The 25,227-nt window shown below is 41.9% G+C and overlaps 2 protein-coding genes and 1 non-coding gene across 8 annotated transcripts in view; 2 read left to right on the top strand and 1 right to left on the bottom strand.

Moving 5' to 3' along the window:
* The window catches only part of ZFP3 (ZFP3 zinc finger protein), a 95,127-nt gene extending 76,964 nt beyond the window's left edge, over nt 1–18,163 (top strand). For 4 of the 6 annotated variants that reach the window (XR_011492208.1, XR_011492204.1, XR_011492209.1 and 1 more), the window contains one exon: nt 16,477–18,163. The gene's annotated coding sequence lies outside the window, so the exon portion shown is untranslated. Of the gene's footprint in view, nt 1–3,541; nt 3,627–12,241; nt 13,032–16,476 lie in introns of those variants that run through there. The other 2 variants (XR_011492205.1, XR_011492206.1) reach the window with 2 other exon arrangements.
* Nucleotides 18,164–20,075: 1,912 nt separating this feature from the next.
* RABEP1 (rabaptin, RAB GTPase binding effector protein 1) overlaps nt 20,076–25,227 on the top strand; it is a 93,015-nt gene continuing 87,863 nt past the window's right edge. Inside the window, exon 1 of the mRNA XM_020912956.2 lies at nt 20,076–20,328. Coding sequence (XP_020768615.1) covers nt 20,295–20,328 — 34 coding nt within the window. The 5' untranslated portion in view covers nt 20,076–20,294. The remainder of the gene's footprint in view (nt 20,329–25,227) is intronic.
* Nucleotides 22,422–22,494, bottom strand: TRNAE-CUC (transfer RNA glutamic acid (anticodon CUC)). The gene has a single exon. It is a non-coding gene; the product is annotated as a tRNA-Glu (tRNA).

Below are 25,227 nucleotides of genomic sequence, written 5' to 3'. Positions count from 1 at the left end.
AAGCCCTTTGAGGAGTGGAGATCAAAGAACAAAACCAGAAATAACAGCCACTGTAATAAGGGCACTAAGAGGGCTGGTCTTCAGCCCAGATGTGGGAGGGGATGAGTCAAGGAAGGTTTGGTGGAAGAGATTCTATTCAGACTCAACCCAGAGAGTTAGAAGAAATAAACAGAGAGATGTGTCAAGTGGGACTGATGACCTTGGAGATATTTGCAAAGAACTATAAGTAGTTTGTCTATTGGGTGCTTGATGAGATGGGATGGGGTGTCTAGAGGAGGTGAGGCGAAGCTGGGATCCTGTTCTTGAAGGCCCTGTGTACCCGGCTGAGAAATGTGGGTTGTATCCAACCAGCAGCAGAGAGCCACCCAAGCTTTTAGGCATGTTGGAAGGATCATTCAGAGCCAGAGTGAAATGGAGGTAAGCAAGATGGGAGGTGGGGGAATCCACAAGGAGATGATGCAGGTGTCCCAGGTGGTCAGCAGTGTGAGGCCTGAGCTGGGTACTTGCAGTGAGAACAGAGAGTCTGAGACAGGAAGGAGGTGGAATTTGATCTGCCCACCAGACCTGGGGCCCGAGGAAGAGCAGGTGTGATCACCCCCATTTTACAGGCAGGAGATTGATTGCCCACCGTCACATATGTTTGAACACATTTTGGAGTGCAGGGCACCTACTTTGGATCCGATATTGTGCTGATGGATTAAGAGTAGTCCTGGATCCATTGAGAAATTTGCTCTCACCAAATGATTTTCAGCTTTAGATGATTCTACCATTGACAACAGAGCTTCCCTGTGGGGAGGCTAAACAACATATTTTTGAGCACATGCTACTGATTATTCTAGTTACTCACTGTATTTATAATTACTCACACTGCTGCTATAATTTTCTCAAAACTGACTATATGCTCAGGGTCAAAAGCATTAATTAGTGTGGATGTAAACATGTAGTTCAAACATTTTTTTGATAATCTCTCTCTCCTGTTCTGTTGCTCATTTGCCAGATTTTTATCAAATCTTAGTTCACCATTGTTTTCATATCATACATGGCTGTAGAAGGACTTCTACCAGAAATAAGAGAGGTGTCAGGTCTGCTGTTTCCTTGTTTGGGGCATGTACTCATTTTACTGGTTTATCTTCAATCTGTGTATCTGTGCAAGGCGTGTGTCCAGTCTTGGAGGGTTGGTTTAGTGCAAACTGGATAATATCATCAGAAAATCTGTTTCACTGGGCTCACTTAAGCTGCAGCACATCACAATAGGCTGAAAGCAAAGATTTCAATTGCCACTGTGCCCCTGTCCCCCCGCTCCTGAGCAGCTGCGGGTGGGCCTCCCCCTCTTCTATCAGGACACCTGGTGCATCCTGATAGTGGGACTTTGGGAGACCTGATCTACTCACCAGGAGGCCAGGGCCCAGCTGCATGATGTATTAGCCATGTGTAACGTATTTCAAGCTTTTTAGGCTTGATACAAAGTCACACTCAGATTAGCTTGCAAATCCCTGGAAAGAGAAGCCACTATGTCCTCACGCTGTTTTGTTTTGTTTTTTTTTATTTTATCTACTTGTTTATTTTTGGCTATGCTGGGTCTCTAGCTATGGTGAGCAGGGGCTACTCTCTAGTTGCCATGAGCGGGCTTCTCATTTCCGTGGCTTCTCTTGTTGTGGAGCAGGGGCTCTAGGGCCCACAGGTTCCAGTATTTGTGGCACTGGGCTCAATAGTTGTGGTTCCCAAGCTCTAGAGCGCTGGCTCAGTAGCTGGGGTGCAGGGGCTTAGTTGCTCCATGGCCTGTGGGATCTTCTGGGACCAGGGATGAACCTGTGTCTCCTGCACTGGGAGATGGATTCTTTATCACTGGGCCACCAGGCAAGCCCCTCATGCTGTTTTTTTAAAGAAGCACTTGTCACTGGTGAAATTGCCTTTTAGTTTGTTTGTTTGTTATCTATTATGTCTGCTCTGATAGACAGGAAGCTTTGTGAGAGCAGGAACGATGTCGCTTTCACTGGGGTATTTTCAGTACCTAAAACAGTTTGGTGGGTAGTAGTCACTCTCTGGGGCTTCCTTGGTAGCTCAAATGGTAAAGAATCTGCCTGCAGTGCAAGAGACCTGGTTTGATCCGTGGGTCGGGATGATCACCGGGAGAAGGAAATGGCAACCCACTCCAGTATTCTTGCCTGGAGAATCCCATGGACAGAGGAGCCTGTTGGGCTATATGGGATCGCAAAGGCTTGGACACAACTGAGCAACTAACACTTTTACTTACAGTCACTCTTTCCATATTGGATGGATGGATGAGTGAATGGATTAATGCAGTGGTCCCCAACCATTTTGGCTTCAGGGACTGGTTTTGTGGAAGACAATTTTTCCATGGGGTAGAGTGGGGGGTGGTTTCAGTTTTGCCGGGTGCTCATTTCCTGCTGTGCAGGCTGGGGCGGGGGTGGTTTCTGGACCGAGGCACACACATCAGATTCCCATGTTACCCCCTCCCAAAGTCTAGAGTTACAGGTATGCTGGAGAATTGATTTACATTTGTCCCCTGCATGACTAAAAAAAACACCCAGAGTCATCTCACCTCATTACTTAATAATGATCTGAGAGTTTTAACCAATGCAATGAAACAAAAAAAAAAGACACAAAAGATAGAGTTGCTAGCAGTTGTTGAGTTGGTCAAAATGTTTGGTTGGATTTTTCCATAAGATGTTATGGAAAAACCAGAAAGAACTTTTTGGCCAACCCAATAAAATCAAAAGAAATGATTGGTCACAAGGGTGTTTGAGGGGAGACTGAAAAGGAAACATATTTTTGCCAAAATTATTTGAGAAGGCAGGTGTTTTGCTGGTTATTGCCATCTTAGAAAGAGAGGGAAGAGAAAAAGTTAGCACTGTTGGGGATTAGTCAAGCATCAACAAAGATCTAATTTATGATTAAACTATACATGCTTACTTCCTTGTCATCATCATAACAGTTCTTTTCAATGTATTTACTGGGACTGAGAAAGAAGGAACTAAAGATGTTCCATAAGATAGTCATCTATTAGAGGACAAGAGGCTTTTTGTTTTTGTTTAATCTCACAGGAATCTAACCTTTAACCGTAAGGCTCGGGATAAGCAGAAAACTTGTAAACTGTGTTTATCATGAGAGATCGTATCTGTTCATTTGGGCCACAAAATACACCTGATATAGGACATTGAATTTGCTTACTTAATCCAAAAGTTAACTCAGTGGTTTTATGATATTAATGTGCCATTTTATAAATGAAGTAATTTGGGTTGCATACACATGGGTTGGCTCCAAGAGTTGCTGCGTGGTCTGGAGAACCAGGTTGGAGGTTATGTGCTGAAACCCACAACCAAAATTATGCACACAGCCAGTCTGGAGAGGACACCTCTTCTGCCATCTGAGAGCTAACTGTGCGGTGACATTGTTGATGGCACTGGGAACTGGAGGCTACCACTGCTATGGTTGCCACCGCTGATGCCAGAAGCCGGATGCTGTCACCCCCTCTACCACTGTCAGTGATGATGCTCCATCATCTCTGTTTATTCCTTAGCTCCTGATTTGATATTCTGGACAGTGCACTAGTTGGCTGTACCTAGATCATGCGCTCAGGCCCATCCTCAAAGGAGACTAAGAAAGTAAGTGGAAAATTTCAGCTTCTATGCTGGGAGGAGGGATATATCACTCACTGAGACTAAGGTCGGGGAGAGGGCTTTCAAATGTAGGAATGGGGTTCTGAGATAGGAAAGGGGCTCAGATTCTGAGCAGTCATTTATTTATTTATTTTTAACAATACAGTTATTTATTTATTTATGGCTGTGCTGGGTCTTTGCTGCTGCCCACAGGCTTTCTCTAGTTGCGGCGAGTGGAGGCTGCTCTCTAGTTTTGGTGTGTGGGCTTCTCTTCTCTTCTTGCAGAGCGCAGGCCTAGTTGCCCTGCGGCATGTGGAGTCTTCCTGGATCAGGGACCGAGCCCATGTCCCCTGAGCTGGCAGGCAGATTTTTTTACCATTGGACCACCAAGGAAGTCACTGAGCGGTCATTTAAAAATATAAAGTCATCATAACGGGATAACTTTAGCTCTACTCTTTGCACATTGTGGGAACATCACCTTCTTATATTGATTGAACTCATTTTTGATGTGTGACCACGGGCGAGTTTGCAACACCGCCACACTATTCTGCTTCAATTTCCTAGCACCTTCATTTTTCTGCTTTCTGATATACTATCTCATGTTTCTCTCAAATCTGTAGCATCTCCTCCTCAGCCTAATTGTGTCTCTTTTTAGTGATCGCTTGGGAAGACAGACACGTTAGAGGAGCTCTATCCGGCTTCCCTGATAGCTCAGTTGGTAAAGAATCTGCCTGCAATGCAGGAAACCCTGGTTCAATTCCTGGGTCGAGAAGATCCTCTGGAGAAGGGATAGGCTACCCACTCCAGTATTCTTGGGCTTCCCTTGTGGGTCAGCTGGTAAGGAATCCGTCTACAATGTGGGAGACCTGGGTTCAATCCCTGGGTTGGGATGATCCCCTGGAGAAGGAAAAGGCTACCCACTCCAGTATTCTGGCCTGGAGAATTCCGTGAACGGTACAGTCCATGGGATCGCAAAGAGTTGGACACAACTCAGGGCCTTTCACTTTCACTTTCGTCGTCTCTTCCCACCAACCCAACCCATCCTCCTTGTCCTCTGGATCCTACCCCCTCTCACCTACTCATCTCCTTCCCTCCTTCACCCATTTTCAGTCTAGAAGATCACCCCTACTGGCATGGAAATATGTGTTCGTATCCCCTATCTTCAGAATCATGCTTTCTAAGCAAAACCAAAACCTGCTCCAAGCCCATGTCCCCTTCCACCTCTTGCTTCATATCTTTTCCTTAAACAAACCTCAGCATCAGAATTGTCTATCTTTGCTCTCATTCTTCCTCGTATCTAATTTTTCCACAAGCAACTTCAGTTAGGCTCTTGTCCTCACTGTTTTATTAATATCAAGGTCACCAATGATCTACTTCTTGGGTCAAAGCCCATGTTTGTTGGATTTTTCTGTTGTCATCTTATTGAACTTCAAAGCAGCACGTGACAGTGTTTAACACTATGTTTTTTGAAATGCTTTCTTCTTGAGCTTCCAGGACTTCACACTGGTTTTTCCCCACTTTCTCAACTGACTTTGTTTCACCAGAATTCCTCTCCTTAAGAGTCTCCTCTCCTCCATCTAATCCTTTCCCTCAGTGATTTTTCCAGCCTCTAATATCATTTTTTAAAGCTCAAGAAAATTTATAGGAATTCAAACATATATAGCATCCAACAAGATAAAATTAATAGTGTCCAACAAAAAGTTATCAACAAGCAAATAAGCAAGATATTATGATCTATATAAAGTAGGAAAAAAATTAGTTAATGAAAATCAATCCAGATGGGACACAGAAGATACAATTAGTAAACCAAGAATGTAAACAATTCTTCTTAAAGTTACGGAAGGTAGCTATATTCCCTAGGTTTAAGAAGCTGGAGTAAATATTGCGCATTTTAAATAAAGACCAAAGATGTTTAAAAAGACCCAGCTGGACATCCATGTATGAAAACTGTAGCATGAAATGACACTAATGAGATGACACCTTTCAGTTTTTGCCTGAACCTATTTTTTATTCCTCCACGAATTTTATCATTTTCCACTTAAATTGTTATTTTGAAAAATTTCAAGCTTAATTAAAAGTCGGAAGAAAAGTAACTATGAACTCTTCCATGAAGTCCATCAGTTGCTAACATTTCCCCAACATCTGTGTGTGAACTCTGTCTTCCTCTCCCCTTCCTTTCTCGCCCGTCCCACTCACTTAATTTTTTGCTGAACCATTTACAAGCAAGTTTCAATCAATGTAATACTTATCCCTTAAATATTTTTGCATGTATATACCCAAAGATTCGAATAAAGATCTTCCTAAGTAACTATAGTACTATTATGACATCTAAAACAGTTAAGAATAAATTAATGTCACCTAATAAGCTGTGCCTATTTAAATTTCTCCACATTTCTGATATATGACTTCTATGGACATTTTTTTCTTTAAATCCAAGATCCAATCAAAATGTATCTATTACATGTGGTCATTAATATCTAGTCTCTTTTATTGTAGAACAGATGACCCCCTCCCCTGCCATCCCCCTCCTTCCCACTAATGTTGATTTTTGGAAGAGCTGTCTCTTATAGAATGCATTCTAGATCAGTATTTCTCAACTAGGGTGATTTTTTACCTCCAGGGTAAATTTGACAATATTTGAAGCCATTTTTGGTTGTCACAACTTGAGAGGTGTATCTTAATCCCTTTGGACTGCTATAACAAAATAACATAGATTGAGTCATTTGTAAACAATAGAACTTTATTTTTTCACAGTTCTAGAGGCTGGGAATTTCAAGATCAAGATGCCAGAAGGTTCAGTGTCTGGTGAAGGCCCACTTCCTGGTTCATGGACTTTTTTTTTTGTTTTGCTATAATCTCAAATGGTGAAAGGAGGGAGGGAACTTTCTTGGACCTCTTTTGTCATTTTTGTTGTTCAGTTGCTAAGCTGTGTCTGACTTTGCAACCCCATGGACTGCAACGTGCCAGGCTGCCCTGTCCTTCACTATCTCCTGGAGTTTGCTCAAAATCATATCCATTGAGTCGGTGATGCTATCTAACCATTTCACCCTCTACATCCCCCTTTTCCTTTTGCCTTCACTCTTTCCTCGAGTGTGTGCATGTCTACTAAGTCGCATCAGTCATGTCTGACCCTTTGAAACCCTATGGGTTCCTCTGACCATGGAATTCTTCAGGCAAGAATACTGGAGTGGGTTGCCATGCCCTCCTCCAAGGATCTTCACAGCACAGGGATCAAACCCGCATCTCCTGTTCTCCTGCATTGGCAGGTGGATTCTCTACCACTGAGCCACCAGGGGACGCCCTCTTTCCAAGCATCAGTATCTTTTCCAGTGAGTTGGCTCTTCACATCAAGTGGCCAAAGGATTGGAGCTTCAGCTTCAGCAGCAGTCCTTCCAATGAATATTCGAGGTTGATTTCCTATAGGATTGATTGGTTTAATCTCCTTGCATTCCAAGGTACTCTCAAGAGTCTTCTCCAGGGCCACAATTTGAAAGCATCAATTGTTTGAGGCTCAGCCTTCTTTATGGTCCAACTCACATCCGTACATGACTATTGGAAAAACCATAGCTTTAATAAGGATATTATTCCTATTCATGAGCCTTTGCTCTCACATCTAATCACCTTCCAGGGGTCCCACCTCCTAATAGTATCACCTTGGGGATTAAGATATCAACATATGAAATCTGGAGGGACACAAACATTCAATCTATAGCAAGGTGCTACTGGCATGTAGTGGGTAGAGACCAGGGATGTGTCTAAACATCTTTCAGTGCACACAGCAGTACCCACAATAAAGAATTAACCAGCCCAAATATCAGTGGTGTTAAGGTTGAGAAACTCTACCCTAGAGTTATATGATTGCTTACTTATGATTAGATTCAGATTTGACATTTTTTTTGGTGAGAAACCTAAGCAGGTGCTATTGTGGCTTTTTAGTAAATCTCATCAGGAGGCTCCTCCTGTCACATTGTCCCTCTTGGTGTTCTTAAGTCTGATCACTTGGTTAGAGTGGAGACTGCTGGGTCTCTCCACTGAAAAGCTACATTTCCTGCTTTGTAGTTAGTGAGTGATCTCTGAGGTGATACTTGGAGATCTTGAGAATATTCTATTGCCTCCAAATATTTTATTCAATAATTTACCATCCATTGATAATCCTTGCCGAAACCAATTAGTACACCAGGGGTTGCAGAATGTTTGTTTTTTTCTAGTCTATTTTTCCTTCTATCATTATTAGCTGGGTTTCTTCTGTAAAGAAGAGCTCTTCGTTTCTACTTTTCTTTTTCACTGAACTATACTATAGATTAACAGAAATGTTAATTTAACATTATAAACCGTTATCATTGTTACACATTTTGATACTCAAATTGCCACTAATTTGGCCAATGGGAGTCAAGTTAAGCTGTCTCCTGTGTCCTTTTGACATTCCCCTTAGTCTTTGAGCTTTCTTTAATCTTTTTTAAAAAGATGCTTTATTATTTTTATTTTTCATGGTTATTGACTACATTCCCCCCACTGTACATTTCATACCCATGACCCATTTACTTTGCAACTGGAAGTTTGTTCCTCTTAATCTTTCTTATCTATTTCTTTCCTCCCCTCACCCTTTCTTCAGCCTTTTTGGTCTTCTTTGCTTTCTGGCACAAAATATATCCCAGGCTCATATTCTACTTTCCCTGCCCTGGAATCATTCATTTCTCCAATTTCTCTAAATGTTCCTCCCCTCCCCCCTCCCCCCTCTACCCCCTCCCCCCTCTCCCCCATCCTCTCTCCCTCCTCCCCCCCAGTTCCTGCTGCCTAGTTCCAGTGGTTGAACCCGTGCTCCCTGCAGTGGGAAGACGGAGTCTTGTCCACTGGACTGCCAGGGAATTCCCAAGGGGGATAGTGTTTAGAAACCAAGAACCGGGTGTTAGATATGTTCATTGTTACAAGAGTATCATTGCTTCTAAGATCTTTCAGTTGACCGAGAAAAAATCATGAACTCTTAAAAAACACGTACATTTAAAAAATTCTAATACTAAATCAAATTCAACAAATACTACTAGATTTTTGTTCTTCTATATTGGTATGTTATTTCTCACATGGTCGGAATCCTGGTTCTCAATAAAATCAATATATTTGTGCATTTGCTCTGTCCTATAACATATCCAAATAGTTTGAGGACTTCTCTCAATAGTGATTTTTGTTAGTCTGTGGTTTATCATTTCCTTTTGTGAAAAAATGAATACATATAGAAACATTTTCAGAATAGCAAAACAAAGGTCTCTGAAAATCTAGTCTTCCATAAAAGCAACAAAAGTGCAGGCAAAAAAGGTCAAAGCCAACTTGTTCAGAACTCTGGAAATTAACCACAGGCTTGCTAAAATTCAAGAAGGATTTATTCAAGAAAAACTGCTAACACTCGGTAAGAACAAAAAACTTTCTGACATTTTAATTTACTCTATTCTCCTTCCCTTCTCCTTAGCTTTGTGGTAGACATGAAACTAGCAGTTATGAAAACAAGCAGCCTAGAAGACCCTGGAGGGGATGGAGTAGGTTTGAATCTCCCTGCAAAATCCCCAACTCAGAGAACTGTCTGTTTGGTCTGTCTGGTAGCTCTCTAAGAATCTCCACTCTTAGGGCTTGTTTTCATTAGAGCTGACTCAGAGCTCACTCATTGCAAACAGCCCTATCCCCAGGGGAAAGTCAGTTGTAATTGTTTAATAACGTCACAGCTGCCACAAGTGGTAATACCAGTTGGGACTAACAAGAGGCTGACCAAAAACTTGAAAGGAAAATCTGGGGAATGAGACACCCATAAAGGATTTTGATCATATCTGACTTATTCTTGGAACCTTAGAAGGACATATGCTTGTGTAAGGCTGTGCACATGTCTAAGAAAGATCTGAGAGGCCTCAATCTCTCACTTCTGGCCAGCCTTGAGGCTTTGCACAAGCAGGAAGTTAAGGATAAGGCAGAGTTATAAACTGCCTACTGGAGCATTGAAGTCTTGACCGAACACACACAAATAGCCACTTGGCAATGGCTGGGGACTCTTTGTCTAATCATTAGCTGATTGTTAAAATAATTGGGTAGAGACCTCAGTGACTGTGTAGACCCAAAATACAGACTTCATAGAATTAGCCCAGGAAAATCATTAAACAAACTAACCGCAATGGTGTCAACAACAAACTGGAACAACAACAAATCCTGGGGAACTGGGAGTATAATTTCCAGAATCACCACATTTTATTTTCAAGAAAAAAATTATGATTCACAATGAGGCATCATTCATGTCTGGACATAAAAGAATGGCCTATATATAGGGGGGGAAAGGAGCAGTCAATAGGAGCTGTCCCTATGGAAGTCTAGACATTAGACTTATTAGATAAAGACTTTAAGTCAGCTATTATAATTGTGTTCAGATAACTATAGGAAACTATATTTGGGACTTCCCTAGTGGTCAGGTGGTCAGATGGTTAAGACTCCATGCTCCCAATGCAGGGAACATGGGTTTGATCCCTGGTTAGGGAACTAAGATCCCATATACTGCATGGTTCAGCCAAAAAACAAAGAAGAGGGAAACCATACCTAAAACACTGAAGTATGAGAACAATGCTGTACCAAATAGAGACTATCAATAAAGAAATGGAAATTATAAAAAGGGACTAAGTAGAAATTTAGGAATCGAAAAGTATAATATCTGAAATGAAGACCTGTAGGACACACATTATTAAGCATACTAACATATGAATAATGGGAGTCCCAGAAGGAGAAGGAGAGAGACAAAAAGAATATTTAAAGAAATAATAGCAGAAAAGCTTCCTAAATTGGATGAAAAACATTAATTTGCACATTCAGGAAGCTCAACTAATTCCGTATGAAAAGCTCAAGTGATACATCCTTAGCTCCATCACAGTCAAACTGTTGAAGACAAAAACCAAACAGCAAATCTTGAAAACAGCAAGTGAAAAGTGACTCATCACATAACATAAAATAATATTAACAGTTGACTTCTCTTCAGAAACCATAGAGACCTAAAGGCAGAGGAATGACATATTTAAAGTACTGAAGGAAAAAGATTGCCAACAAGCATTTCCATATCCAGCAAAATTATCCTTCAGAAATGAAGGAGAAATTAGGACATTCCCATATAAACAACGACCAACAGAGTTCATCACTGGCAGACTTGCTCTACAAACAATACTAATGGGAGTCTTCAGGCTGAAAGACTCAAATTCACACAAAAAAATAAAGAATAGCAATAAACATATGAAAAGATGTTCAACATTATTAGCTTTCAGGGAAATGTATTCCAAACATGAATGACATATCATTTCATACTCACTAGGATAGCTAAGACTAAAACAAAACAAAACAAAAAACAAAACAAAACAGACAATCAACAGCAAGTCTTGGCAATGATGTAGGGAATTTGGAACTTTCATTGTTAATAGAACTGTAAAATGGTGTGGCCACTTTGGAAAACAGTTTGGTAGTTCCTCAAAATTCTAGAGATAGAGTGACCATATGAGCCGTCAGCTCACAGTTGGATAGACAAGTGAAATGAAAATATGTGCCACACAACTTATATATGTATATTACAGAAGTGTATGGAAATATCCCTCAGCTGATGAATGGATAAACAAAATGTAGTATATGCATATAGTGCAATATTATTTGGCCACAAAAAGAAACCCAATATTGATACATGTTATAATATGAATGAATCTTGAAAATGTTATGCTTAACGAGCAAAGCTAGAAACAAAAGATAGCATGCTGTATGATTCCTTTTATATCAAATGTCCATAAGTCCATATTCATGGAAAATAGATAAATGGCTGTCCATAACTGCAGGAAAAGGGGATAGGGAGTGACTACAATGAGTAAAGGGTTTCTTTTGGTGTTAATAAAAATGTTCTAAAATTGATTGTGGTGATGACTGCATATCTTCATGAACATACTAAAAATCATGAAATATATACTTTAAAAGGGTGAATTTTATGTTTTATGAATTTTATCTCAATAGAACTGTACTAAAAATTAAGAAATATATAGGCTTATTTCCCCACTTTTTTTCTTAACAAAATGTAGCATACTATATATACTTAAAAAAATTTTTTTAATTGGAGGATAATTGATTTACAATGTTGCGCTAGTTTCTACCATACAACAATGTGAATCAGCCATCAGTATACATATATCCCCCTCTCTCTTGAGCCTCCCTCCCACCACATAACATACAATATATACTTTTGATTCACTTAACAATATAGGCATTCTTTTCATACTAGTACTTAGAAATATTCATTCTCTTTTTACAGGCTATTTTTCATATATATTTTTATTTATGTATTTATTTTATTTGGATGCACTGGGTCTTAGTTGTGGCATGTGGGCTCTAGTTTTCTTACCAGAGATCAAACCCAGGCCCCCTACAGTGGCATTGCAATCTTAGCCACCGAACCACCAGGGAAGTCCCATTTCATTCTCTTTTATGGCTATGTAGTACTCAGTTGTGTAGCTGTACTATCTTTAATTCAGCATGTTTCCTATGTAGCATTTGGGTTGTTTTTAATGTTTTGATATTAAAATAATGTCACAATTAATAACCTTGTGCATTTGTTGTTTTATTTTTTGCAGATGTAGCTCCAGGGTAACTTCCTTTAAAAGAGATTACTTAATCAAGAGGTGAACATAAAGCTTTGTTAAATATTGTCAAATTTTCCCTCCATAGAATTTGTTCCATTTTGTTCTTTAAACAGCAGTGTAAGACAATGTCTATTTGCCTCACACAGCTTCACTAAAAGGGTAGGTTGTCAATCACTTGAATTTTTGTCAGTCAATGATAAACAGTATCTCTGTAGTTTCATTCTGAATTCTACTTTGAGTGAAGTTGATATGTGTAAAGAACTTAGTCTTTTTTAATGAACGACCATGTCCTTTTGCCCATTTTTTTAATCAGGCTTTCAGTCTTGTTTTTCTAGATTTTTACAGAGTTCTTTATATATCTTAGCTACTGACTATAAATATCATGTAAACTGGTGACTCTTAAACCATATGTCCATGCCTGAGCTCCAAATTTGTATATGTAACCATCTACTTTTTCCCCCCCTCAACTATCTACTTGACACTTCCACTCAGCTACCCAAGAAGCATCTTACATGTATTATGGCAAAAACAGAACCTTACATTCCCCCCTCAGTAAATCCTCTCCTCAGTAAGTAAATAGCTCAACCCCCAATACCTATTTTTCTGTATCTCCTCTGATAAAATTCTGGACCAAGCCACCATCATTTATCTTTCTGAACATGGCAGCACTTCCTAACTGTGCTCCCCATTTCCATCTTTACCTCTCTCCTCCCTCATAATCCACATTCCCAAGTAGTGGCCAGGATGATCTCTTTTAAAAGTGTCAATTAGAGCTTCCCTGGTGGCTCAGTGGTAAAGAATCTGCCTGCCAATGTAGGAGACACAGGTTCGATCCCTGATCCAGGAAGATCTCGCATGCCTCGGAGCAATTAAGCCCGTGTGCCATAGCTACTGAGCCTGTGCTCTGGAGCCTGGGAGCCACAGGTGCTGAGCTGACATGTGGCAGCTACTGAAGCCACACGCCACAGAGCCTGCGCCCAGCAACAAGAGAAGCCACTGCAATGAGGAGCCTGCCCACTGCAACGAAGAGTAGCCCTAACTCACGCCACTAGAGAAAAGCCCTCGCAGAAATGAAGCTCCAGCACAGCCATGAATAAATAAATAATTTTTTGAAAGGTGTAAATCAAATCCTGTAGCTTTTCTCTTTAAAACTTTCCAGTGGCTCCCATAATGGAAGGAATGTGTGCGTGCTCAGTCACTCAGCCATGTCCGACTCCCCGAGGCCCCGTGGCCTGTAGCCCGTCAGGATCCTCTGCCCATGGAATTTTCCAGGCAAGAATACTGGAGTGGGTTGCATTTCCTACTCCAGGGGGTCTTCCTGACCCAGGAATCAACCCCAAGTCTCTTGCATCTCCTGCATTGGCAGGCAGATTCTTTACCACTGTGCCATGTGGGAAGCCCCAGTAGAAGGAATAAAATAGAATTAAATCTAATCGTTCTTGTGGCTTCAGTATCTGACAGGATTTGACCCTTCTTACCTCTCTAGGAGTCTCCCACCCCTCTGACCTTCATTCGCCCTGCTCCACTCATTGTGGCTTTCTTTCATCTCTTGAACGTTTCAAGTTAGTTGTATTTGTAAAACTTTCCTACATTTCTCCTCTTTTTGCATGAATGTTCTTCCCTTTCATGTCTTCCTATGGCTGCTTCCATCTCTCCATTCAGGTCTCCACCAGAATAGCCTCATGCTCTATTCCTCTAGTTAGTTCTATTCCAAGCTTCTTCCCAAACTAGTTGGTGCTATGGATATTTCAGTTACATAACCAACCAAATTCCATCTTTTTAAAAACCTATTTGAGATTTTTCTTCCCTTCTTGCAACAAAAAATAAGTCTAGTTAATATATTTATAGAAACATCAACAATTAAAGTAGGGAAGTAATGATTTGAGGACAGTTGCCTATTTATCTGAAAAAATTAAGTTAGATCCCCTACCTTATGTGTGAGTGCATGCTAAGTCACTCAGTTGTGTCAGATTCTCTGAGATCCTATGGACCATAGCCGGCCAGGCTCCTCTGTCCATGGGATTCTCCAGGCAAGAATACTGGAGTGGGTTGCCATGTACTTTTCTACCCCTGCCTCATTCCATATGAAAAATAATTCCTAGTAGATTAAAAAACCAAACTAAAATTATAATATTGGGGAAATACTGGGAAAACTATTGAGAATACATGTATGAATTTGGAAGTGAGAAAGGCCTTTTTGGAGAAGATGAAAAATCCAGGAGCTATGAAAAGATATATAAGTTGACAATTAAAATGTGAAACTTCTGTGATTTCTCTGGTGATCCAGTGGCTGAGACTCAGCACTCCTAATTCAGGGGGCCCAGGTTTGATCCCTGGTCAGGGAACTATATCATCCTACATGCCGCAATTTAAAAAAAAGGGTCCTACATGCTGCGATGAAGATTGAAGATCCCGAGTGTCACAGCTTAGCACTCGCACAGCCAAATAAATGAATATTTTAAAAAATAAAAAAATGTAAAACTTCTGTAAGTAAATAACACTATTAGTGTTATTAAAATGAAAAGACAAATAACAAACTAGAAGAAACACACTATATATAACATACCAACAGTTACTATCCAGAATACCTAGGAACACCTACAAATCAATAATAAAAGACAAATAGCTTAATTTATATAAATTTCATTGTAGCTGTATACAAACAGCAGATAAAAATAAACATGAAAAGGTTTCTACTCTCACTGATATTCAGGGAAATGCTTATTGTATGCTTACAAGTATACAGTAATTTTTTGTCCATCAGATTAGCAGACATAAAGAAGATTGACAAAAGCCAATATTGGCAAGGAGGTACAGAAACAAATATGTGCATATACTGTTGTTATATTATTGATGTGATACTTTTTGTCAACATTCATTAAATGAAAAAGTAGTGTTCATGATTTTTGATCTAGTAATTCTAAGGGGGTAGAAAATCTTCTGAAAAATCACTCATATAAGTGCCTAGATAGGTATACATGTTCCTTGCAGCATTGCTTGTAAGTAATGAAAAACTGTAAGTAACCTAACCATTTACCAAATTGGAAAACTACATGAGAGTTAAAAAGAGTGAAGTAAAGCCATAGGTATTGACCATACCGTTGAGGAAAAACACAAGTTCAGAGTAAATGTACAATATGATCATATCTATGCGAGGAAGATAAAACAGGCATGTGTTTCAGCATGTTCATAGATGCATTAAAAAATGTCTGAAAGGATTCATACAAAGCTGGTTACAACAGTAGTTTGCCCTGGAGAGAGGTGTGGGATTGTGTGTGTACTGGGGGGAGGAGAGGTTGAGGAAGTATTTTTGCTTTCTCTATATATTTAAAAAATTATAACTAGAATTTTAGTCAAATAATCTGAAAAAATAAACAAGTAATTAAAGGAAGTGTAACTTGGGCTTCCTTGGTGGCTCAGTAGTAAAGAATCCACCTGCCAATGCAAGAGACATGGGTTCGATCCCTGATTCAGGAAGATCCCATGTGCCTCGGAGCAAATAAGGCCATCCATCACAACTATTTCTAGAGCCCGGGAGCTGCAACTAATGGCCTCACGGGTTTTAACTACTGAAGCCCGCACACCTAGAGCTCACGCACCGCAGCTAGAGACTGGCTCCCGCTCACTGCAACTAGAGAAAAGCCTGCAGCCTGCACAGCAAGGAAGACCCAGCACAGTCAAAAAAAAATAAAAAAAAATTATTTTAAAAAGAAGTGTAACTTTTGGAGATATCATTTAAACGTCTAAAAACGAATTCAGTTGATAATGGCACTGAAGTGTTGGGGTATTTGCTGATACCCGATAGACATGGTTAGTCAGCACTGACAGCAAAAAGCATATACTCTGGGGTGAGACAGACTTGGATTTGAATTCTAGTTCTTCCATTTACCGTGTGACATGGACAAGTCATTTAACCTCTCTGAGTTCAGGAATAATAGAATATATTCCTAAGAGCTGTTATCAGGTAATATCTCTAGCATATAGTAGTAGGTGCTCAGATAAGTGGTGTTATTATTAATAATGGTTAAAATTATGGTCTGTAATCCAGTGAGAAGTGAGAAGCAGGTGAATGGTGATCAAATAGCATTGATGTGGATGGTTTACAGAAAACTTACAAGGGGAAAGCATACATGTGAAACACTTCCATCCTGCACAGAAGTTGTCTTTATTAAAGATCAGAGAAGTATGGTGTTATAAGCCTACTCTTTGGTTCCTTCCTGCCCTAGAGAATCTGGATCCTAGAGAGAGAGAACCCCAACACTTCTGAGTACTGTCAGCTGGTTGCCAAGTTGGGACACCTCATCTCAGAGCCGTACCTGTACTTGCAGAAACTGGAGGATTCTGACATGGAAAATTCGGAGAATTTTGACATGGGATTTATCCAGGAAAGTTTGGTTTATCTACTTTGTGTCTACTGTATACCTTCTGGAATGCTGTGAGAAGTAAAATGAAGTAATACATGAGAAACTGCATGTATGCTCAGTTGTGTCCGACTCTTTGTGACCCCATGGACTGCAGCTCTTCAGGGGGATTTCTCAGGCAAGAACGCTGGAATGGGTTGCCGTTTCCTTCTGCAGAGGATCTTCCTGACCCAGGGCTCAAACCTGCATCTCCTGCATTGGGAGGTGAATTCTTTACCACTGAGCCACCAGGGAAACCTGGTAAACTTTAAAACGCAGCAAACTTATTGCCATTAGTATTGCAGAACCTTGAGGCTGAAAAGGACTGTAAAGATGGTCTAGTCTAACCCCACAAATGTAGTAGGAATCCTCCTATGAGCATCTCTAACCAGTTGCTAGCCAGCTCTACCTGCACACTTACGACAGGGACTCCTTCCCTGAAACGTAGCCCCTTCTCTCTCTAGTTAGCTGTGAGAAAAAGTTCTTCTTCAGGTTGGGTTGAAGCCTGTTTTGCTGCAGTTTCTGGGCATACAGCACGCTTGTACACATTGACTTCCACAATTTGGAGACAGCCTTCACAGCTCAAGTCATCTTCCCCCTCTCCCCCACCAGAGTACTTTTGCCTGCTATTTCCATCAGGAAATAATTTTCAGATTCTTCATTCCCTGGGACTCCACCCACTCCAGCTGGTTAGCGTCCCCTTGCAAACAATGGTGTGCAGAGCAAACATAGTCAGCACTGCTGATGTGACCTAATCAGGACAAAGTGCAGAACAGGCATCACCTCCTGTGATTTACACCCAGTGACTCTTTTTTTTTCCAATTGTGACTTCCACCAAGACTCTCTGTGACTCTGTTCATAAAGCACAGAATCAATACTTTCCAGCAGTTGCATCAAGTTGGCTCATTTTAAGCTTGTAGTTGGCAAATACTCCTAAGTCTTTCTCATCTGAACATCAGCTTCCCAGATTTATAATTAGTTTAGGTGGACCCAGTTTAAGGAATATCACATTGCCAGCACCGTAGAAGGTGGGCTTTTAGTTATCACCCTTCATCCTGTGTCCTTCCCTCCCTGGTTCAGGAACCACTGTCATGACTTCTGTGAAAGTCCTTCTCTTCCCATCTTTACAGTTTACCAACTTTGTGTGGATGAGGTTTAGTTTTGCCTGTTTTGAAATTTTATATAAATGGACTCACTCTGTATGTATGATTCTACAACTTCTTTCTCTCAGAATTATGTTTGTGGGATTCATCTATACTGACTATGTAGCTGTTTGTTCATTATTATTGCTGTAGACTATATGTATGAATATTTTTAAATTTATTCTGTTGATGAATTCTTGGGCTTTTATTTATTTTATTATAAGCTATGTCACCTTAAATATTCTATATCTACTGTGGCACATGTGCAATGTAATTGATAAGCAATTATTACATGTGTTTAAATCTTATCTCCCAATTTCTTTCCAAATATAAGCATCGTGTCTTTACAGTTAATAAAGGCTTTGAGCACACACTAGTTTTCTTTAAAATGTATGCCTGGGGGTGAAATTTCTGGGTGTTAGGATTTACCTAAAAATATGAAAATGTACATAACCCAAGCATGGCCTTAATGTGATTTCCAAATTCCAACCACCTCTTTTGCATGGGGTGCTCTATGTGTTTAGATCAGCAGTCTAATCCTTTTTGAGTGACCTTGAGTTTGGGTCCTGGCTTCAAGCCCCAGATTATCAGTGGCAATAAACACACCTCTTACTCACTGGAAGAGTTCCTTCTGTAGAGGGTATCAGCATCTGCTATCTTTATGGTCCCTGCCTTGAGTTAGTCATCACTAGAGAGAAGGTGTAAGGGGCTGTCTTATCCTGGACAAAGGTCTTCATGTCCAGCATGGATCTGCAGGAGAGTCATTTAATGGGGGATTGGGGAAGTCACTCTGCTTGCTCTCTCAAAGGCATACCAGTCATTTGAAGATATTAACTGCTCAAAAGGCTCAAGTCTGTATATAGGCCCTTCTCTAATGTTAGCGGAATTTGGGGCAAAAGTACAAACAGATGCAACATGTCTACCTAAATTATTTAAAATTATAAATCACTCCAACTGTTCATATGCTCTATTCTACGTTGACAAATATACATCTTTAATACCAGGGAAGACCAGGTCCAAATTTAGGATCCCCAGACTCCTCAGATTTATGCACTAAAATGAGGTGGTGGTGGGAGCACTTGCACCGGCCCACCTGCCCTCTTTTTCCATCTCTGTCCTGCATTAGGCATCTGTACCCTGCTGCTGCTGCTAAGTCGCGCGTCAGTCGTGTCCGACTCTGTGCGACCCCATAGACGGCAGCCCACCTTGCTCCTCTGTCCGTGGGGTTCTCCAGGCAAGAACACTGGAGTGGGTTGCCATTTCCTTCTCCAATGCATGAAAGTGAAAAGTGAAAGTGAAGTCACTCAGTTGTGTCCCACTCTTAGCGATCCCATGGACTGCAGCCTACCAGGCTCCTCCGTCCATGTCCATGGGATTTTCCAGGTAAGAGTACTGGAGTGGGTTGCCATTGCCTTCTCCAGGCATCTGTGTACACAGAAGCTCAGATGTCCAAGTGAGGCGCCCCTCTCTCAAGCACAGATGCCCCTCAGCCACTTCTAGGGGTTTCCAGACTCTGCCTTAAGAGAATATGACCTGGAGAAGAGCCCACAGGCTCCAGTCATTTGGGGAGGGAATTCAGGGGTCACAAGTTCCAAGAACTTGGTCCTGAAAGAGAGGCACAGACGCCAGGTGGGCATGGCCCTTGGACACTATGTAAGGAATGCGGTCAGACCTGGGGTAGAGGTGCATCTCTAACGTGTGTACCTACGCCCAGGTGTAAGGGCGGTATTGTCTGCCTACCATCTTCTCCCTCTCCCCTCGTGGGTGCAAGAACTGTGTCTGGCTGTATCCCCATCACCTCTCGTGATGTGCGGCACTTTAAAGTCATAGCGCACATAGGTGCGTGATGGAAAGTACCTAAGAAACAGTTCCGCACACTTCATTTAAACTTTTAGTAGCCATTATACAGGCAAAGGCTGTGAGGTTCAAAGAGGTAAAGTGACTCGCCCAAGGTCACACAGCTAGAAGAAGCAGAGTTTGGATTTGCACTAATTTCACCATCTAGGCTCCTCTCTCGCCCTTCTTTTTGTAATTATTCTTTCCTCGTCTCTGTTCTGGGGCGGAGGGTAAGGAGCTGCCCCTCAGCAAGGCCTGGCCTCTCCCGCCGCAGCTCTCCTCCTGTTCCCTCTCCCCCTCCTCCGGTATTCAGCCTCCTCCTCCCCTACCACACCCCCGGCCCCTCCTTCGGCCTCCGCCTCGCGCTGCGCGCCCCTCCCTTCAAGAAGCCCCGCCCCTCCCCTCAGGGCGACGTCACGTGCCTCCCCATCCCCCTGCGCCTGCGCACTGCTTATTTCCCGCTGTCAGGATGAGGAGGCGGAGGTCGGCGCTCGGGTCCGTCTCTGCCCGCGGCTGTGGCGGCGCCGGCGGCTCCAGCCTTAGCGGTTCCTCCCTGGGCGGCGGCGGCGGCGGCTCGGTCGACGCCTCCTCCGCCAGCTGAGCCCGCGGGAGCCCGGGACGCCCGTTCCCCGCCCATCCCCGCTCCCCGAGGCCGGCCGGCCGGCCATGGCGCAACCGGGCCCGGCTCCTCAGCCTGACGGTGAGGCGCCCACCATGGCAGGCGCGGCGGGCGCGGCCTCCCCGGCGCCGGCGTCGCGGGGGGACCTGCGGGCGGCGCGAAGGGCGAGCATAGGCCCGGGAGGTGACCCAGCCAGGCGGAGGCGGGAGCGCGCGGGGTCCGGCGCTGGCTGCACGCGAGGGCGGTGCGAGGGCCTGGACGGCCGTCTTTGGCGAGGGGGCGGGAGGTGCCGGCGTTGGCAGTGGCTGGGGTGGGGGCGGAGTGAGGGGGGTGGTGAGGGGGGTGCGGGTGAGCTGGGGAGAGTGGAGAGGGAGCTGCTGTGGATAGCGGTGGGACCGGCACGTGGGTTCTGCCCGTGAGGAGGATGGAAATCAGGAACATGTGCTATATTCTTTAAAAGAAAAAGAAATTGCTTAGGTAGTGGTGATGTGCCCTCCCCACGCCCCGCCTCCGTCCTTGTCACTGAACGCTTTGAGCTCAGTTCTGTGACTGAAACTAACTGGCTCGGATCAGTAACTGGTTTTAGTAGCGTTCCTTGAGAGGCGTCGTGGCTTAATGGTTAAGTGCTGGGGCCTGGTCGTCTAAAGCACCTAGAGCCTTCACTAACAAGCACGATGCGGGTTTCTTAGCCTCTTGGAGCTTGAGTGTTCTCATGAAAAGAGATTCAATCGTGCCTTTATTTTTTGTCTATAAGGGAAGTAAAGTGACTTACATAAAGTGATTAGTATTAAGGCGGTATTTGGGAATGCTGAAGTCGAGGCAAAAACGTGTCTCTTTTATAGCACTTCCATCCATGGAAGGAGAAAGAGCCCCATCTTAAATAGTCCCAGGTGGTTGTCAGGCCTTTCTGTCCTGTGGGAAGTTGGCTAAGCCCTGCTTCAGAGAGTGACCACTTGGTTCCAGGTGTTACTATTTTGTGCCTGGTCCTTGGCAAGGTACTGTTGTATCTGGGAGAGTTCTTTCAGGTGTATTTCTATAATCAGCGTGTGTGCTTAGCATCTTTAAGTGTGAGTGGAATGTTGGGATTTGGCGCTGGGCACATAGTTGATGCTTAAAAACTTGCCTTTGCCTAGGGTTGCCTCAAGAAAATATTTCATGAAAACCCTATTCTTTGTTCTTGCCTTTGAGGAACGTGAAACAATGTTACCGGATTTTAATGCTAACTTCTTTCTTGGAGTGTGCTCTAAAGCCTGTTCGCCTCTAGTTTTGGGTTTTGTTAGCTGCCTGAGATGTCTGTCTAGCACCCACACACCTGGAGTTGTATGAAAATCTGGATGCTGTTTCTGCTTCAGTAGATGGGAGGCATTCTCTGGTGGACTGTTGGAGGAAACGGGTTTTCAGGCTACCTTTTAATCCTCACCTTTTGCATTTGGTGTCAGGGAAGAAAACATTGCTTTTCTACAAACCTCTTTGTTATTGCAGACGAGGCAGAGCAGAGGGAGCCCCGGTGGCTTCTGGTTCTGATCTGGAGTGGTAGGTATGCTTAGCTGGCGGCTGCCTTCTCTTGAGTTGCATGGAAACAAAGGTCTAGGGCGGCTCAGGTGACATGACAGTCCGGAATCAAAATTCCCTCCCTCTTTCTAGATGTGAAATGGTCTTTGTTGTAAATAGGCAGAAGTGACTAAGCACTTGAAAGAGGCGAGGAAAAATTAGCTTTAGGAAATCATGTATTCTTACTACAGGTTTATTCCCTATTTTTCAAATCCTGTGACTATGGGATGAGATTTAGTTTGCATAGATTGCAGTATTTTCAATTAGTGTAGTAAATGAGCAGCCACAGCTACTGTTAACAAAAGGAGAGAGAATTCTGTGTGTTTGAGTGCTTTGTGTCTGTGTCTTGGAAATTTGTCTTGGGGGATTTAATTTTTCTCTTTTGCTGAACTTAATATAGATCACTACTTAACACTTTAGCTTGAAGCACACTTGAATTTCCTAGCCCTACTGTTATAAAAAAATTGCAGAATTCTTTTGAGTTAAATTGACAGTAAAAGGTTGCAGAATTCTTTTGAGTTAAACTGACAGTAAAAGGTAACTTTTACTTTTTGACTTTAATCTAGCTTTTATTCCTTTTTATTTTTTTCTTTGACCGCGCTGCACGACTCATAGGATCTTAGTTCCCTGGCCAGGGATTGAACCCAGGCCCTCGGCAGTGAGAGCACAGAGTCCTAACCACTGGACTGCCAGGGAATTCTCAGGTATCCCATTTTAGAAGCAGTTTTAATTTACGTCGATGTTGTTTTCTTTTCTTTCTTTGACATATCTTTTATTTTTCATGGAGATATGGTAGGTTAAAAAAACTGATTTGTGTGTAAAATCTATAGGTTAAAGTGTAATAATTTTCTTGTTTGGTTGCTAAGTCATGTCCGACTCTTTGTAACCACATGGACTGCATCATGCCAGGCTTCTCTGTCCTCCACTATCTCCCAGAATTTGCGAAGTTCATGTCCATTGAGTCAGTGAGGCTATCTAACCATCTCATCCTCTGTTGTCCCCTTCTCCTCCTACTCTCAATCTTTCCCAACATCAGAGTCTTTTCCAGTGAGTTGGCTGTTTGAATGCTGTGGCCAAAGTATTGGAGTTTCAGCATCAGTCCTTCCAGTGAATATTCACAGTTGATTTCCTTTAGGTTTGACTGATTTGATTTCCTTGCAGTCCAAGTCTTTATTTTGTAAGTTTTTTACAAACTGTTTTTTGGATTGTGCACCTTGGTTTACTCGTTTAGAACAAAGGTAACTTTAATAGTCAAAGAAATTTCAGCCGATTATTTATCTTCAGAATTCAAAGAGTATATGTGATGTAAACTATTTCAAACTGTAATATTTTTGAATCTAAGTTAAACTCTTAGAAGTATTTGCTCTGATTTTACTTCATTTCTTTTTTATTTAAAAACACTATATTCTAAAATCCTTCCATTAAAAAAAGGTGGCTGTTAAGTATGTCTTCTCTCATCTCTGAGAGGAAATCAGTATTAAGTTTTTTGTACTTGACTTTTTTCTATAAATTTCATAGGCTTTTCCCCCTAAAATGGACATGGTTTACATACATAGGTTTGCAGCTTGTCTATTTCACTTGTAAATGATAACTGTACTTATTATATACTTGTAAATGGTTATGTGCCCATAAATGTGCTATAGACACTGCATGCATTATCTCAGGAAATCTTCAGGTCAGTGAAGTGGATACTATTATAATATTGTTCCTGTTTTATTGATGAAGAAACTGAAGCGCAGAGAAGTTAAAAAGTGCCTGGAATTACCTAGCTAGGAAGCGAGGGGAGCCAGGATTCAAATCCAGGTTATCTGATGCCAGAGCCCCCTGATCTGTTTACTAGATTGTGGGCTATTTTCCAGTTCATTGCTACAGATGTGCCTCATTCTTGTTAAAGAGTGTTGTCACATAACATGTACCACATATGATTTATTTGCCTCTATCTTTATTGATAGATAAGTAGATTGCTTTCAGTTTTTCCGTTTTATAAGTAGTTCTGGTCTAGATATTCTCGTACATACTTTTCAGGTACTTTTACTTCTGTAAGACTACTGAATTAAAGGGCATGAGCTCTCAGTGATTTAAATTTTAATAGCTATTGCTAGCTTACTCTCAAAAAGTATCAATTTACATACCTGCCAATAGTATATGAGAGGGTAGATTTCCCCCACACTCTTACAAGCCCTGGATAATGCCAGTTGTTTTAAAATTGTATTTTCTGATAGACGAAAAAAAAAAATCCAGTTAATAAATGTTTGTGTGCCTAGTCTAGGCAGAGGTCTAGGAAATAAAATGATGAAAAAAACCCAGTCCTTGTTCCTAAGTAGTGAATCAGAAGGCCGTTAGTTATCCCACAGTCAAGTGTAAAACTGTTCAACACATGTGAGTGTGTACTACTTGCAGGTGCAATTCTAGATGTTTGGAATATATCAGTGGACAACACAGATAATAAAAAACCCTGCCCTGGTGTGGGAGAAACAGATATTAAACAACAAACATATCAAATCATATGGATTGTTAGGTGATAAGTGCTATGAAAAAAAAAAAAAAATGGAACAGGGTAAAAGGAGTCGGGGTAGGCTGGTTTTAAATAGGGTGGTCAGAGTAAGCTTGTTGAGAAGGTGACATTTGACCAAAGACTTGAAGGTGATAGAAGACCTAATGTGTGGATATCTGAAGGAAGAGTATTCCAGACAGAGGGATCGATTTTTGCGAATACCTTAGTGAAGGAATGTGTCTGTCACATTTGAGGGATGGCATGGAGGTCATTGTGGCTAGAATGAAATTACTGGGGCAGTGGGTGGAAGGATGTGGGAGAGGAAGGGAGAAGTGAGCAGTAAAATAAGAGGTGAAAGGTGGCAGGTATTATAGGGTCCTAGAGCATTGTAAAGATTGACTTTCACTGTGGGGAATCATTGAAAATGTTTTGAGCTGAGGAGTGGTGTGATCTGACTTACATTAAAAAAAAAACAACAACTCCAAACCAAATCGTTCTGGTTGCTAGATTGGCAACAGAGTTAAGGAAGGCAAGGGAGGTGTAATTAGTACTATAGATCATCTGAAATTTATTTCTTTTTAAATTTAATAGATAAAGTTTAATATAAAGAATTGTTAACTAAATAGATACTCCTTCTCCAGGGAATCTTCCCAGCTCAAGGCTCGAACTGGGGTCTCCTGCATTACAGGTGGATTCTTTACCATTTGAGCCCACATAAGAGATTACCTAAGGGAGAAGAACAGCCTGAAGAATACAGGGATAGTAGAGATAGTGATCAGCTACTGCCTCTAGGGCTAAGGGAGAGCACCCGAGGAAGAAACACATCTTCAAGAGGCTGCTCCCAGAGATCCAGACTTGGTTGGAGGAGGTGCAGCTGTAGCCCTCTGAAGGGCAGAACTCCCTGGAAAGCTGCTTTCTGTCTTGCTGGGGGAACC

The sequence above is a fragment of the Odocoileus virginianus genome, chromosome 17 (genome assembly GCF_023699985.2).
Source record: "Odocoileus virginianus isolate 20LAN1187 ecotype Illinois chromosome 17, Ovbor_1.2, whole genome shotgun sequence".
Classification (NCBI taxonomy): domain Eukaryota; kingdom Metazoa; phylum Chordata; class Mammalia; order Artiodactyla; family Cervidae; genus Odocoileus; species Odocoileus virginianus.
This window is presented reverse-complemented; position numbering and strand designations above follow the sequence as displayed.